Below are 17,857 nucleotides of genomic sequence, written 5' to 3' on the forward strand. Positions count from 1 at the left end.
TTTAGTTGATTTTTAGTCTTATGTAATTAATTTTATTTCTTGGGGCTTTAGTCGCGTGGACGCGACTCTATAGTTCACTATGTCTGTCGGTCTGTCGGTCGGTCTGTCTGTCGGTCTGTCGGTCTGTCTGTCTGTCGGTCCGGTATCACTATGCGTTTTATCGCTTTCTGACCTTATCTTGATATCAGTTTAATCTAGCTAAGTCAATTTTTCACAGTATATTCCTTATGGCCAGGAATCGATGTGGTTATGTTTTCACGGTGCGCAATAAAAAATTACGCGGTCTACGCACGATTTAACAAAATCACGTTTGTAATCATATCTTCACAACCATGAATCACAATTAAATAAAATTTGGTACTCATAAATTTCAGGGCATAAATCATCATATGGCAATACAATTACGTGCGTAGCGCATGTAACGCATGCGTACGCGCGCTTAACATTTTCAAAATTTATTTTCGATGAAATAAGAGTACGTTTCAGGCAATTTTAAGCGTTTACAAAATTGCCATGAGTGCGCAGATTTTTGCGCGCGCACTGCGCGTTAAATGTTAATGCGCACTCTTTTTGACCGATTTCTGTTTTCTTGACTTACTTTTCAACTCGAAATTACGTTATACGAGCACGTCAAAAGTGACAGGCTACGCACGTGTAAATTAAAAAAATTTAAATGTTTTTAAACATTTCAACATTTTTAAACATGTTCAGTAATTTCGGTCAGTTGGTAGGTTGGTCGGTCGGTCGGTCTGTCGGTCGGTCGGTCTGTTGGTCTGGTATCACTATGCATTGTAGCACGCGACTTAATGACTGTTGGCCTTGTTCTTTTACTTTTCTGTTCTTGTTGTTTTTTGTATATTGTATCTGTTCTAAGGGTCCCAAATGATCAGCAAATGCTGGATGGATCACCCTCATTAAATATGGTTAAAATAAATAAATAAAATAAAAAATAAAGTTGTAACCTAAAACCTGTGAAAACTACAACAGTGAAACATTCATAAGTATAATTATAATATCTCTATTGATAGCATCATGCTTTTACTGTTTTATTTAGTTCTAAATGCCTATCATCCGTCATAATGCCATTCGGCAACTCCGGTACCAGTACATGTCAAAATACTTCCGACATGAATAAAAACATGTTATAATTAGTATATTATTGAAACTTACCAGCAAATAAACAGTAAATAAAACAAAAAAAATTGTGCGCATAGTGCGTTATGTTACGTCTTCAGAATTTCCTCTTTAAATGGTTATATATTTGTATATATATTTGCTTTATAAAAATTATTCTCTTATTGTTAGGTCTAATTTTGTTTCAAGAACACGACATTTAAAACTCTTCGATCGAAGATTAATATTGTTAAACTATATGTGTTATGAGATCTAATATGAAAACTGAAACCAAAGCGAAATTTACTTTTGAAAATATAATAATTAGAGACTTAAAGTCGCATGAAGTAAATGATGCTCTTAAATTATTTGAAGAAGGAATGCGTGACTACACTAAATATTTCCACAAGGCAGTTCACTCGTTTACATATTTTTCGTTGCCTACAACTTAACTTATACGATTTGCAGTTTGATGTTCTTCTTTACTTCTTCATTCATGTGCTTGATATGCAGTTTTTTGTTGTGTTTTAGTTTTCGCATTTATCAAGAGATTCTCTGGGTTAAGAAATATATTACACTTGGAATACAAAACAACAATATTATGAAAGAGTTTACTATGAAGGAACGTTGTTGTTACAAAGTTGCTGCTTCTGGGGATGTCGTCTTAGGAACTGTTGCTGTCCAAGATGTTGGAAATGACACTGCAGAGATTATCAGAATGTACGTGTCTAGTGTGTGTCAGAGAAGTGGTGTCGGGGGCAAGTTGATAGATAATGCTATCGAATTCTGTGTAGAGAATGGTTTTAAAAACATTGTAGTCATAACTGGGGCCGGAAATTCCAAAGCAATTTCTTTCTACAAGAAGTACGGATTTATTGAAGTATGTCGGTTTTTGCTGCCTGTACCTGGAAAAGTGTCAATGTTTACTCTAAAGTCCGCATCATTGAAATACGTTTTAAATATATAGAATAAACAATTAAATGACAGAGGGAACGTTTACTTTGATTTAAAGTATGCATGTTTATTATTGTATTATTATATATTTGATTTCATGTTACAACCCCATGATGTAAACCAATAAAAAGTCACTGACTGTCGTGGATTAAGTTCTTTCTCTCTTTTCTAAAGTCAAAATAAATTTTACGTCACCATCTATAGACCAGATCAGTGTTTTGAAAGAGCAGTTTATGTTCAAATTAAAAAGTGTATTAAAGATAGATAGAATAATAATTTTTGTACCAACTCTTACGAGTCTCTTACTCTTTTAAGAGTCGATACTTGTTAGTTCACAGTTTTGAAAACGCCATGAATTTGAATCTAACCTACAGACATTTGTTTTGGTAAAAACAAAACAAAAGTCATTACATTTATAAACATATTATATTAAATCGCCTAAAAGAATCAATTGGAATTAAAATGGGAATTGGAATAATTGGGTGAAATAATATTTTATTGAAGGTGATAATTAGGTAAAGAAATTATGGGAAAATTCATAATACATCGACATATCTCTATATAACTTTACGTAAGGGCAATATTCGGTAAATCGCGTGTTACTTCTAGAATGTTTATTCGGTTGTATATAAAGTTGGTTTCATACTTTCGGTACTGATTTTAACCACCTGATAATATATACAGTCCATAATATATTGTATCTGTACACTTTAAATTGATACGCCCTCATCTTTCAGTATTTTTATTCACGAGGCGGGATCTCAGAAGAGATATTTTTTTGTATATATAAAAACATTTGGCAAATATATATATATATATATAATTTGAAACGATAAAGATGAGGAAATTTGTGAGAATGAGAAAAAATCGCCCAACCGAAACTCGAACTCGGACCGCCTGCTTGATATGCAGATATTGATATTGGATAGCGACTCTTTAACATTCTCGGCGTGGTACGGCGGAACGCGTGTTTTTTTTTCCAGGACGAACGTGGGCAGAAGTCATGAATAATTCATTACCTTAATTATTTTCTATTATAAAGAATTGAAAGATAGCTGATCTACTTCCTAAATATACTAAACCTAACCCTCTAAATAATCTCTCTCAACTATTAAAAAAAACATGTTCATGAAAGACCTCGAACCGAGGGCTTCAGCGTAATAGGTTAAAGCCTTTACCACTAGACCAAACATTTCGGTTGGCAAACGTTGTTTACACTAATTATTTAATCTCTCTGCATTCTTATACAGCGCCCTCTATAATGTTCCCTATTATGTCATAATTAATCATGAATTATTCATGATTTCTGCCTACGTTCATCCTGGAAAAAAAATTACGGCGGCGGAACAGCACTAGTCCTCAGTTGTACGCACGCGCACCAGAGATCAAATTGATACGCCCTCATCTTTCAGTATTTTTGTTCACGAGGCGGGATCTCAGAAGAGATATTTTTTTATATATATAAACACATTTGGCAAATATATATATATTTATTTATTTATTTATTCCACATTTATTTAGTCATCAATTACAGTACATCATAATTACAGTACAACTGAAAAAAGGGATCCTGCATAAAAAAGCTTTAGCTTCATTTTTTTGTAGGACCCTTTTACATAAGAACAAGTATATTGAACTTAAATAATCAAAGGTGTTGTTAATCAGCATATAGTGATAAAAAGTATTTTTTGACCTGTTTTTTATACATTTATTTTGTTTCTTTAAAATAGCCGGTTTATTACCACCATTACAAGTGAATTCTTTCCACAATTTTGGTCCATATATGTGTATAAACTGTTGACTGCAAGTTAGTCTTGTGAAGGGAATTTCAAATTCAGTTCCTGTTCTGTGGTTATGAGTAGGCCTAATACTGTCACAGTAATTAAAAATATTTAAAATGTGATGTGGTAATTCATTGAATTTTACGTTTGCCATAAATCCTATGACGTTTACTTTGTAAATATCATAAACGTTTCATATTTTTAGTTTCTTAAACAGTGGCTCTGAGGCTTATATAATCTATAATAATTATATATAATTTGAAACAATAAAGATGAAGAAATCTGTGACCGCCTGCTTGATATGCAGATGTCCTAACCATTAGACCACTGGGGCTTTCATGGTATTGTTCAAACGCGATTGGATAGCGACTCTTTAACATTCTCGGCGGGGTACGGCGGAACAGCACTAGTCCTCAGCTAGTTGTCAAAGGAAAAAATTCTTACTAAATTGCAGATCCAAATAGTTTATCTAAATCTAAAACAATAGGCTATTGTATATACGACTTCCTGATCACTCACTTCTATTAAGCACTATGAGACAACTGTGTCACTTATGTTTTATATTTCACCTGAAGATATATATATATATATATATATAAATCAATGATGTTGCGTAGCACTGTGTAAATTATATATAAATCATAGAAACAGTGCTCATATTCGGAACATGATCTCATAATCGCGTCAAGCATAGCTCATTGGCGAAAGTTCCGTATTTTTATGAGATCATGTTCCGAATATAAGCACTGTTTCTATAATTTACAGTATGATTTATATATAATTTACACAGTGCTACGCAACATCATTGATTTATATATATACACAATAGGCAAAGAACATTAATTCTAATCCGCCAGGTGATATACTGAAATTTAATTAATTAATTTGAAACGATAAAGATGAGGAAATCTGTGAGAATGAGTCGCCCCTACCGAGTTGTATGAAAAAATGTCTCTGGCTGGATTCGAACCTGCAACCTCTCGCTTACAGGGCGAGTATCATACCACTAGACCACAGAGCCATGTATGGTATTATCACAGATTTTCACCCACCAGATACATTCTCTCATACAACAAACGCCCTCACAATCAGTGGAGGCTTAACAAGTCAGAATAAATTCCAACTTTAATTCGCAACGGTTTTTAAAAATAATATTGTGTATATGTAAATCAATGATGTTGCGTAGCACTGTGTAAATTATATATAAATCATACTGTAAATTATAGAAACAGTGCTCAAATTCGGAACATGATCTCATAATCGCGTCGAGCATAGCTCATTGGCGAAAGTTCCGTATTTTTTAGTTGTATGAAAAAATGTCATACAACAGTTTGTTTGTATGATTTATATATAATTTACACAGTGCTACCCAACTTCATTGATTTACATATACACAATATTATTTAAAAAACCGTTGCGAATTAAAGTTCATTGATCATGTTCCCGCCAGAGACATTTTTTCATACAACTTAAAAATACGGAACTTTCGCCAATGAGCTATGCTCGACGCGATTATTAGATCATGTTCCGAATATGAGCACTGTTTCTATAATTTACAGTATGATTTATATATAATTTACACAGTGCTACGCAACTTCATTGATTTATATATATACATATACACACACACTATATCTCTTCGGAGATCCCGCCTCGTGAATAAATATACTGAATAGATGAGGGCGTATCAATTTGATCTCTGGTGCGCGTGCGTACAACTGAGGACTAGTTGTTTTCCAACCGTACCACGTCGAGAATGTTAAAGGGTCGTTATCCAGTCGAGTTAAAGAGGAAACTAATAACATTTTATGTGACCTAAATATGTTACGTGATGTGCCACTAAGCTCACTAATAAAGTTTATATATCGGATGTATTCGACATGTACTGGTACCGGAGTTGCCAGATGACATTATGACGGATGATAGGCATTCAGAACTACACAACGATACCAAGAACATAATAATTAGATGTTTGATTCTTGGGTTAAATGTTAACCGCTACCCCCAAAATATAGAAAATTGGAGATCTGATTTTGAAATATATCTCATTTTGCCAAACAATTTCATTGTTGCACTATTAATGTTACCCCCTACCCCAAAAAAATGTATTTCCTTTATTGCAATTTTTAAGAATAAAAAATGACAATTTCACAGCTAAGAACTTTCACTTTTTGAAATTCACCAGTCAGAATTTTGTATTGCATTCAGTGTCTGTAAAATAACAAAAATATATATTTCTAGAATATTAAGTTGTAATTAAAGTAATGAATATAGTACACACACAAGAGAAAGTAAATACAGAGATTAACTCTGACTGTTTACTGTTGTTTTAATAGAAATCCATTGTGGCCATGAAATTTCATCTAATAATGAAAATGGAATGCATGTATACAAGGAAATAGTTAATAGAATACATACAATGACTTGAGGATGTTCGTCTGACTGAAGGCAATCATCAAGGTTCAATGAGTATGTAGCACGTCCAGTAATGGCATCTACTGGACCCATCTCAATCCTTAACTTCAGTGCATGGTACAGAACATACAGTGGATGCCCGGCATAGTCCTGCAAAACACATGAATGTTTAAATGAGCAAATGGCCAAAAAGTTAAGACATTGGAACTGTAATCCATAGCCTTATGCCAAGGGTTTGAGGCTCACTTGCTCCATGGTTCTGGTGGTAGAACGAGTCTTCTTGGATAGTTAATAATAGTTTTTAACTGTGTGCTAGTTTATTTTTTAATCTTTTATTTATTTCATACACATCCAACAGCGAGCACAAATAAATATTATTTTTTTGTTACAGAAGTGAATACTCCATTTCTGTCACTTTAGTTAATTTTATTTTTATTGCTAAGGTCAAATCTGGGGGTCACTTCATCACCCTAGATATTTCAATTGTGAAGTATCCTATTAGAAACACAACTTTAATGGACTGTTTTGATAATAATTCAATGTATATCTGACAGTGAATATACCAGAAATGCTTAGGGATATGTAATTTTAGCATGACATGTCCTAATAGACTCTTTCCGAGACGTTTTTTGGGTCTACTGTAGCAGCTGGAATCAATAAATCATAGTGGAGTTTCTATTTTCACAAAACTGTCTGTCCTTAGAACTATAACTGCTGCTTGCTTTAGATTCTGATTGAGTAGTCCTAATGGGACGTAGCGGGCTAGAGCAGCAGCGTGAAAAACTTAAATACTACAGTACAATGCAATCGATATCAAAATATCCTTAATCACAGTACATTACAATCTGTTAAATTACCTACACTCTATAATGTTGTGAAATATAAGAATGATATTTTTAAGTGAGACCGAGAGTCTTTTGGATCCCTGTCAATTTGCCTACCGCTCTAAAAGGGGGGTAGAAGATGCAGTTACAACTTTATGACATAAATTTAATTTGGCCTGTCATGTTGACAGGCCAAATTCGTATGCCAGAGTTTTATTCTTAGATTTTACGCCCGCTTTTAACGTTTTGCAACCTCATATTTTAATGGAGAAAATGAATGCCTTGGGTATAAATCCAGCTAATATTTTATGGAGCAATGATTTTTTTAAAAGATAGGGAACAATTCAGGTGTGTAGAAAGCGACGACCTCGAATTGGACGACGAATTCTAGCTAGGTCGTCCAATTCGAGTTAGTTGGGGTCTTCCAATTCGAGGTCGTCGCTTTCTACACACCTGGAACAATTCATCTGTTTTAATGATAATATTTCAGAAAACCTTATGTGCAATATTGGTGCACCACAAGGTTGTGTTTTATCTTCTATTATATTTTCTTTATATACCAGTGATTTTAAATGTTCAGATGATCTAGTTTTAACCAAATGCTTTACTGTGAAATACGCTGATGACACCGGCCTGATAAAACACGATGACCCTGAGTCATATTTTGATAATGTCAGTTATTTTTCTACTTGGTATCTAAAATTAAATGTTAACAAGACCAAAGAAATGATTATTGATTTTAGAAAAAGTAACAAAACACATGATAAGGAGTGGAGCTGTGGCTTGGTGGTTATGATGCTTGGCTACCAATCTAAGGGTCCTGGGTTCAAGTCCTGTCATATGTCAGGGTTTTTTCTCATGACAATTTACAACTCCACTCCCAAAGACTTAATAATAAGTCTTTGTTTATGTAGAGCATCTTGTGTATATGTTTGTCTTGTGAAATTTTAAATAGTTTATCCATCCTGTAATTGGCGGGTTACTCGCTGTTGGATGAGTATGAAATAATAAAAAAAAAAATAATAATAATAATAATAATAACACTAATACTAACACTAATAATAATAATAATAATAATAATAATAATAATAATAATAATAAGCTATTAAACGATGAAGTGGAAGTTGTTAGTAACTTTAAGTATCTAGGCAGAGTAATCGATGAGTGGAACTTAATTGGAAGGAAAACAGATTCATTGACAAAATTATAATGTTTATTTGTTTTACTGATTACCTAATCAGTATGTGATATTAGATTAAATGTACTACTTTCATCTTTGTTAAATATGTACTCACTGTCTTATCGTTAGATAAATTATATTTTTTATTTGTAACTAGAAAAAAAATAATTTCTTTATATATTTTCTTTATATATTTTCTGTATTTATAAATCCGGAAAAAATTATTCAATATTCACCATAGGGAATCCACCTAATATCCATATTAGGGAAGGATACCTACAAATTACACTATCACTTTCCTGTTCAACTACCCGAGAGAGTTGGTAAACAACCTTTTTAAACCAGCTTGATGATTTTTTTTTATATAAATGATGTGCTGCACCAGCAGAGATTTTGCTAATTTGATAGATAATTTTGATGTTTTATTTGTTTTTGATGAGTACATAGGTCTACATGATTTCTTAGAAAGTGACTTGCCATAAAAATATTTACATTCATGCAATAATGGGTATGCTAGTAGGTTAGTGACACCCGAGTAAATTTTCAACACAAAAAATAAATGATTATGCAATAGAGGGGGTTAGTGCCAATTAGGCCAGGAACTTCCTTAAAAACAACCCCTTTTTCTGTGAAACATCAGATAAGTTGGCCTACCAGCCCTGTTGTTATATTGATAACATGAATGTAACTGTGGAGAGAATTATTATTGTTGATTCTGATATGAACTGGACCTATATACACACAATATACAACAAATACTTTGTGTACATGTACCTCATGGTACATGTATTTTCATTTATAGTCCATAGACTGGAAGGGGTTACCGTGCACCCTCCCCCCACATTTAAACTTCTTTGCTATCATTTTCTTCCCACGTGCATATATTGCGAAAAAATCGATGTTAACAAGAAAAATATAGGGATGCATTGTGTGTACTTGCGTCATTTGTAATGATCATCAGCGTTTTATCTTCAAATATTTGTTGGGGGGTAGGGGGTAACATTTATCCTAACCCAAGAATCAAACATCTAATTAGTATTATCTTGGTAAAATTGTGTAGCCATCTTTTAAAATCTTATACATATCAAGCAGGCGGTCTGAGTTCGAGTCTCGGTTGGGGCGACTTTTTCTCATTCTCACAGATTTCCTCATCTTTATCGTTTCAAATTAATTAATTAAATTTCAGTATATCACCGGGCGGTTTCGAATTAATGTTCATTGCCTAATGTGTTTATATATATATATATAAATCCAAAGGCAAATTACTGAGAAAAAAAATGACAATGCTGTGGGTATCAGTGGCTGGATCTCAATGGAGATACAAAAATAAAAAGCGAAAAGCTAAATCAAAACGATAAAGTAAACAGCCAGAAAAATTAGCAGAGCTTTCGGGCAACACTAGCCCTTCATCGGTGCAAGTGAAGGAATTTTGATAACGTCATAGTATAAAGCTGGCAAGTGCTGCCTGGGTGGACGGGAATAAAAGAAATATAACAAAGGGAGCCAGGGTGGAGTCTGAATAAGAGTAGAAAACAAAGAAGGTAGCTTGGTAGAGATATAAACAATTTTGGAATGAGACTAAAAAACAGCTTAAATTCAATTCAATTAAAACTTTATTATCCCCATGGGGAAACTCTGTTGGCCTTTTCAAAAATACAGTACATACAAATATAAAATGGATACAGTACATAAAATATAAAATACGATAAAAAAAAAGCCATACAAAATATACATATAAAATCCTAAAAAGTCGAATAAAATACTACAAAAAATAAAAATAGCGCATATCATTCATTATATAATCGTATTGCAGCAGGGACGAATGAATTGCCATATCTATTTGTTTTAATTTTTCCTTGAAGGAGTCTGTCACTACGTTGACTTTTGTTAAATTTATAGTGCAGAGGATGAGCGTGGTCTTTTAAAATAATCTTCAATTTTTTAATTACTAATTCCTTATATAAAACTTCAGGTTGAATTTGTTCAGAGCCTACTAATCTACTGCCTTGTTTAACTATTTTATTAAGTAAAAGTCTATCTTTAAAACGTGAATTACCATAATAACATATTAGGCAAAAACTAAGTACACTGTTTAAGATAGAAGTATAAAAAAGTTGTAAAATAGTACGGTCAATCTTAAAAGAGTTTAATTTGCGTCGAAAGAAGAGACGTTTTTGTAATTTATTGTATATGCACCTACTATTTGCATAAAATTTAAGTTCATTATCAATTTCAACCCCTAAATATTTGTAAGTTTCAACTTCCGAAATGGTCACACCATTGATTTTGATCTTGGGAAGGTAGTTTATCTTCTTCCGAAAATCAAAAACCATCTCTTTAGTTTTATTTATATTTAGATCTAAAAAATTATCTTTACACCATTTGTGAAAAATATTAATACTGTCTAAGAAGCCTGTCATTGAATCATCTTTTGAATCCAGATAACCAATCAGAGCAGTGTCGTCTGGTACTGTATTGTATTGTATACAATAAAGGTGACAACACACAACCTTGTGGAACACCCGTGTTAACTTTCAACAACGAGGACAACGTGTGATTAAGCTTAACACGCTGTTCTCTATCTTTAAAAAAATTAAGTAGCCATTTTATAATCAGTGGGTTAACTTCTAAATCGATAAGCTTATTAGCCAGAACATATGGTTGAATATTATTGAATGCACTAGAGAAATCAACAAAAAGAATTCTCGCAAAGCAACCTTTTTTCTCTAGGTGCTCAGAAACATCATTAAGGAGCAGAAGCACTGTATTATTAACACACCTGTTTGGACGATATGCAAATTGATTTATATCTAGCAGATTCTCCACTGAGGCAACTAGCTTACTTTTAACAATGTTTTCTAAACATTTCATTGGTACACATGTAAGGGCCACGGGTCTAAGGTCATTCATTTCCTTGGGATTTGGTTTTTTGGGAATGGGCATGATTGTTGATTTTTTCCACAACATTGGAACTATTGAGTCATTTACAGAGGATTGAAAAAGTTTACAAAAAGGAATGGCCAACTAATCGGCACACCTTTTAAGAGTCTTACAACTAATATTATTGGGACCTTTTGCCTTACGTGGGTTAAGTTTTTTAAATAATAAGTTCACTTCGTCCACAGTGATTTGAAAATGTTCGGGGGGTACCGGCAGTTCATCAACGCGTTTTGTTGTTTCCCTCATGTTCAAGTCAACATCCACTTTATCAAATCTGTTGTAGAAGGCATTTAAATCATTTGCATATTTCTTTTCATTGTCAACAACAACACCCTTTGCCTTCGGTTTATAACCAGTAATATTCTGCAAACCTTGCCAAACCTTAGATGAGTTACGATTTCGGAAGGACCTTTCAATTTTATTTTTATATTCCTTTTTGCATTCAATAATTTTCCGCTTGATTTGCCTCTGTATATCTTTTCGCTTCTCTTTCTCTCCGTCACAAAAACATTTCTTTTTCTTATTAAGGAGTTCTTTGAGTTCTTTGGACACCCAAGGTTTATTATTAGAAAAAAACTTTAATTCTTGATACAGGTATAATCATTTCTTCACAGAATCTTACGTATTCAGATACAACGAGGGTCGCTTCGCTCAAATTTTCTGCATTTTCCGTTAATGCATCCCAGTTTGTGCATTCAAAACACCCTTTAAGGGTCTCGCTGGCTTCCTCAGTCCAACGTTTTACCTTTATTTTCTTTGAGGGTTTATCACGAAGACGGGTTTTATATATTGGAATGAGGCTGATCATATTGTGGTCAGATTTGCCAAGACCCGCCATAGCTTTACACTTGTATGCACCATCAATATTTCCATAGCAAAGGTCGATACACGTATTGTTGCGAGTTGGACAATCAACATATTGCTGGTATGTAGGTAGGTATTCTTTTAATGAACATGAGTTGAAATCCCCCATGATGAATTTAGCTGCTTCAGGCGAATTATTTTCTGCTTCAGAAATGAGATCATATACTGTGGTTGCTGCTATTAATGTCTGCTTATGGTGGGATATAGACCACAAATACCTTCACTTGATGTATCTCCCTTGGGGGGTAATACGGGCGCATATCAATCGCAAGCAATTCAATGTCCTTATTACATACTTCACTCCTTACAGTGATATGCGATGGTTTGCAGTATTTTTCACTTACATAAGCACACACGCCACCTCCTTTGTTTTTACCTGAATTTTCATTTCTATCCATTCTAATCAATGTGTAATCGTCAAGATCAACTGAGGAATCTGGATCATTATCCGTCAGCCATGTTTCTGACAAACAAATCATGCTCGACTCGCGAAAAACCGTTAAGAACTTTACGTTCGCTCTTAGTTCATCTATTTTGTTTCTTATACTCTGTACATTACCAAAAACAACTGTTGGCAGTGGGGTTTTATGCTTTAATTTCTTTAATCGAACTCTAACGCCACCTCTTCTGCCTCGTTTTCTTTTCTTTGTTTTTTTAACGTTTTGAGTACGCACCTGTTGCAAAGGAAGTCACGTCTACTTAAGAGAAATTTTCTGCTGTACGTTAACAATGGCCGCACCTCCCCGCTATTTGTTACCGTGCTAGCACCTACGCTCTCCTTAATGCTCCATATTAAAACAGTTAAAACACCAAACATAGCATAGTTCCAAAAAATATTAACTTTAAACATTGTTCACCAAACTTCCACACAAAAATATATACTAAAACTAGTCAAAAATGGTGGTTAATATTGAAACTTAAATTTTGGAAGTCAATGGAATAATTTTACCGATCTGGGAGTATGTTCCTAATGTATATATATATATAAATCCCAACAAAAATTAATGAAAAAATGACAATGCTGTGGCTGGATCTCAATGGAGATACAAAAAAAAGCGAAAAGCTAAATCAAAACGATAAAGTAAAAGAGCCAGAAAAGTTAGCAGAGCTTTCTGGCAACACTAGCCCTTCAGTGCAAGTGAAGGAATTTGGATAACGTCATAGTATAAAAGCTGGCAAGTGCTACCTGGGTGAACAGGAATAAAAGAAATACAACAAAAGGAGACAGGGTGGAGTCTAAATAGGAGTAGAAAACAAAGAAGGTAGCTTGGTAGAGATATAAACAATTTTGGAATGAAACTAAAAAACAGCTTAAATGGTGGTTAATATTGAAACTTAAATTTTGGTAGTCAATGGAATAATTTTAAGGATCTTAGAGTATGTTCCTAATGTTAATTCCAAAATGTTTTGTGGTTTTAAGTTGTAATTCCTAGTGGTTTTCTTTGTCTTTGCGAGTTTTGTCGCTCCATTTGACATCGTGGTCTATTGCAATAACTCTGAAATTTGCAATCGAGTGACCAGCTGAAATAAAATGTTCGGCTACAGGTTGATCAAGCTTTAATGTTTTGATAGCTGATCTGTGTTGTGTCATTCTCATAATGGAGAGTGTTTTTTTGTTTCTCCGACGTACTGTTTGCTACAAATATGACAGTATATGACATAAATGACGTTTTTGGTTAGACAATTATTAATTGATTGTCTTATCGGAAAAAATGCGGCCAGTTTGGTTACTCTTAAATTTTTCAGTAGAATCAACCAATGAACAAAGTTTTGCAAGATTTGCCGCAAAGGTGACTGCCCAAATTTTGGCTGTCATGAGAGTTCTTTTCACTCTTAAATTTGGATCTGCCTAATATATCACGAAGGTCTACGAAATACAATAATGGGTGGTTCCGAAAAAACAGTCCTGAGACGTTCTGTGGACTGTAGAATGGGCATATGTTTCTCAATAATAGCCCGTAATGGAGGCAACCTAGGGTGATAAGTTGTGACCAATGGCACTCTGGTCGAATTTTTTGGCTGACGTGGTTTGTACGTCAGTGTTTGACATCGAGGAATATCTTTTGCTGTCTTTATAGCAGTTTCGATGTATTCCTTCTTGTAATTTCTATTCCGGAGATAACCAGTTAGTTCTTCGGTACGATTCTGAAAATCTAAATCTGAAGAACAGATACGTCTGATACGTAATGCTTGACTGTACGGTATGTTTTTAGTGTAGTGTCGAGGATGGCAATTACTGCTAGGGAGCAGGTACATATTTTTATCTGTGGGTTTACGGAATAGGTCAGTTTTGAGTGTACCATTTTCTATGGTCACTATAGTGTCCAAAAAAATCAACGCTACTAGTGGATTTGGTAGCTGTAAATTTGATAGTTGGGTGGGTTGAATTAATATTGAGAAAAAAGATTCCAAATTATCTTCACCATGGATCCACATCATGAAGATGTCGTCAATGTATCTAAACCAAACAAATGGTTTATTAGGTTGGAGGGACAGAAAATTGGCCTCAAATTGTCCCATAAATAAATATGCAAAAGATAGCGCCATTTTTGTGCCCATCGCTGTGCATGAAATTAAAGGTAATGGTCATTTCCAAAAATAAAATTGTTGTTGGTTAAAATCAACATGACCAGTTCTCTCGTAAATGAGCTTTAGTAGGCGTTTTGCCTGGAATTTGTTTGTAATTTAAAATACATGCGTCGGCTCCTTCTTCGTGGGGGATATTAGTATACAATGATGAAACACCCCAGGGCCATAGCCAGGATCAGTCAAGGGGGGTTCGCACACTAAGTATTTGGGTCACCCCCACCCCCATACCTACCCCCTATCCTGGGGTGGGGCCTGAGGCGAAGCAAATTATGTTAAATGACACCCCTAGATGGCCGGAAACGACACTCTCATGCAGCATGCTACCAATGAGCAAAACGATCGTACTTGGACTCGTGGACTATTTAAACGATAACATTTGTTGCCGTATGTTAGATGCGCGTGCTCTGTGCGGAACCGCCGATTGTTTGATCATTTACTCGATATTTTGTTTTGCGTTCAAGTTCAATGCGAACGTACGTCTAGGAGAAGCCCCGAAAAAAGCACACTGGGTGAAGGCAAATGCAATTCTTATTATAGCTCTATCTATAATATTTATTTACAGCAATTTGTTGAGGAAATTAAATATGCCAATGTAAATAGGTGATATTGATACATTTGAGTACGTATCGGCTGGTGGTCTAGAAACAAATAATCGGATGCCATAATGTGAACTACAGTACATGATACCATAGATATTATAGTGTAAAATATTAATATTCACTATAATCCTCTATGATACATTATACTTCATAGCTAGCCGGCCTGCGATTTTTTTTTTCGTACATAAGTTGGGGACCCCCTCATGAAACGTCACAAAATAAACATGAATTATTCTTCAGTTAAATTTTCTTGTTCCGTGTGCACCCACAAGCGTATTGCGGTATGATTCTAGGCCTATCTCCGCTGTTGTTGCGGCGTGCGATTTCATAGAAGAATAGCTGCGTTTTGTGTGGATTGTCGAAATAATCAGCATTTAGTTTATGGTCTTTTTAATATAATTTATTACTAAAGAATTACGTGTTAAAATTATAGTTTCTATTAATACTATTAGGCCTAATTATTAGTCTCTAAACCCATGTCTATTCTAGTAGAGCTATGTGGGTGTGTGTGACGTGTGTGTGACACTGTGTTAGGTATGACACAATCCGAGTAATAAGTCAGCAAAATTAAACAATAAACATTACACAAAAATACATTTTTTATTCTCGTGGGTCTAATCTTCCCATCTCATGTGTTCATATACGCGCATTTTTTACAGTTCCTTTGAATTTTGATTATATGCATATTGTTTGATAATAAAATAGCAGAATTTAAAAAATACAGTACACACATTTATAGGCCTACACATTCTTTATTCTTGTGGGTCTAAGCTTTCTTTGGGCTATGTCCAATGAATTACTACTTAATGTAATGTCTTGCCTAGCTGTCGATTGGCCTCGACTCGACACATTTTGAAAAGTGGTGTGTGTGTAAAGAAGAGTGCGCGAAGGCAATCACGTGAGTTGACTTAGAATCCTAGGCCTACTGTAAAAGTATCGTATCGCAGTTGTGTAATCACTTCTTGTTGCTATACGCTTGGGTGCACACGAAACAACAAATTTAACTGATGAATTATTCATGTTTATTTTGTGACGTTTCATGAGGGGTCCCCAACTGATGTACGAAAAAAAAAATCGCGGCCGGCTAGATATATCAATTATCCTTAATCTGAATTTAATACACTCTCCTCTCCGCGTAGAAGTAAACAGGTCAAAGGTCATTTTAAGGATAAGTCAATTACAGTAGTACTGTATTTCTACTACGCGCTAGCCATTACGTGGCGTATCCTTGTAATAGAAGCTTTTTACCTCCTTTAATTCCCGTCGAAGAAGCCAAAAATATTGAAAACCACTTGAAATACCCACTGGATATGTCTTATGAATATTTATATTTTCAGACTCTACCATTTTTTGAAGGTATCTATTAAAATATTTTCATAAACTGCACAGTTTTCTAACAGTGTTTCACGCACTTTATTTCATGAAATCAAGACAAAAAAGGTACTCATTTAAATCACTTATTTATCCCTTTTATAAACTTAATTCACACAAAATGAAACTTGATCTTGATTGTAGAATGGTTGTAGATTCCAAAAAGGGGAAAACACTATTTTCACCAAGATAGTGAGTTTTAACTTAAATAGTACTTCTTTAGGTCATTACACTATATAAAGATCAGCAAGTTATGTTTCACTATGCCAGAGCAGGTCACATATTATATTGGTGGACATAAAATTAGAAATGCTTACATCAACTTGTAATTATGTCAATGAAATATTGCAAAAGATGATTTAACGATTTTACTTACATGATTTTATTTTATTGCTTACCCTCACGTTTTAAAACAACCATCAATCAACAATAACTAAATCAATACGTTAATCTGTTTAGGGAGTATACAGTCTTAAGTATTAAAATAACTAAATTTTGTTGTTGAATATTTAAACTCACCATTGGATCTAATAAGGCCACATGCATTACTAAGAAAGTTATATTCCCCAAAGAAAAGAGGTGAATGTTATGAGTCTTAAAGAATAAATAAAATTAGTTGCTAATTATTAAATATAACATTACTACTGTATACACAAATGAATATGTTAATACATTATTTGTGGTAACAATAACAATTAATATTGGTTTCATCTTTTATTAAAGATTCCCCCTAAAAAGCATGAACAATGGATACTTTGATTAGGCCATTTTGCAGTTTTAACAACATTTATTCACATCAATTTGAAAACAACCCAACAAAAATTAACATTTTTAAAAACAATTTGAAAATTTTCATGTAAACATTTTTTTTTTCAAATTTTGGGTAATAGTGATAACTACTATTTTCCATTGTTCAACAAACATACTAATGTGTATCTTTAAAAATATTTCGTATTGTTGAATTTTAGACGATGTCCACTAAGTTCCAAGCTTTCTTCTACATTTGCTATGACGTCAGGTACTTGCTAGCTCACTTGCACAGTGTTTCCCAAAATGTTAATATAAAGTTTGCGGTACACAACGTATATTAATTTTGAAAAGAACTGTCGAGTTTCTCGACGTTTCGATCAATATGCTTTAATCGTCCTCAGAAGCATATCGAAAACAACGATCGAAACAACAACAACATAATAATAATAATAATAATAACACTAACACTAATAATAA

At 33.9% G+C, this 17,857-nt stretch overlaps 1 protein-coding gene across 1 annotated transcript in view; it reads left to right on the forward strand.

Moving 5' to 3' along the window:
- The window catches only part of LOC140058196 (uncharacterized), a 57,556-nt gene extending 55,278 nt beyond the window's left edge, over positions 1 to 2,278 (forward strand). The window contains exon 8 of the mRNA XM_072103761.1: positions 1,645 to 2,278. Coding sequence (XP_071959862.1) covers positions 1,645 to 2,080 — 436 coding nt within the window. The 3' untranslated portion in view covers positions 2,081 to 2,278. The remainder of the gene's footprint in view (positions 1 to 1,644) is intronic.
- Positions 2,279 to 17,857: the final 15,579 nt, after the last annotated feature.

This window comes from Antedon mediterranea, chromosome 9 (genome assembly GCF_964355755.1).
Source record: "Antedon mediterranea chromosome 9, ecAntMedi1.1, whole genome shotgun sequence".
Classification (NCBI taxonomy): Eukaryota; Metazoa; Echinodermata; class Crinoidea; order Comatulida; family Antedonidae; genus Antedon; species Antedon mediterranea.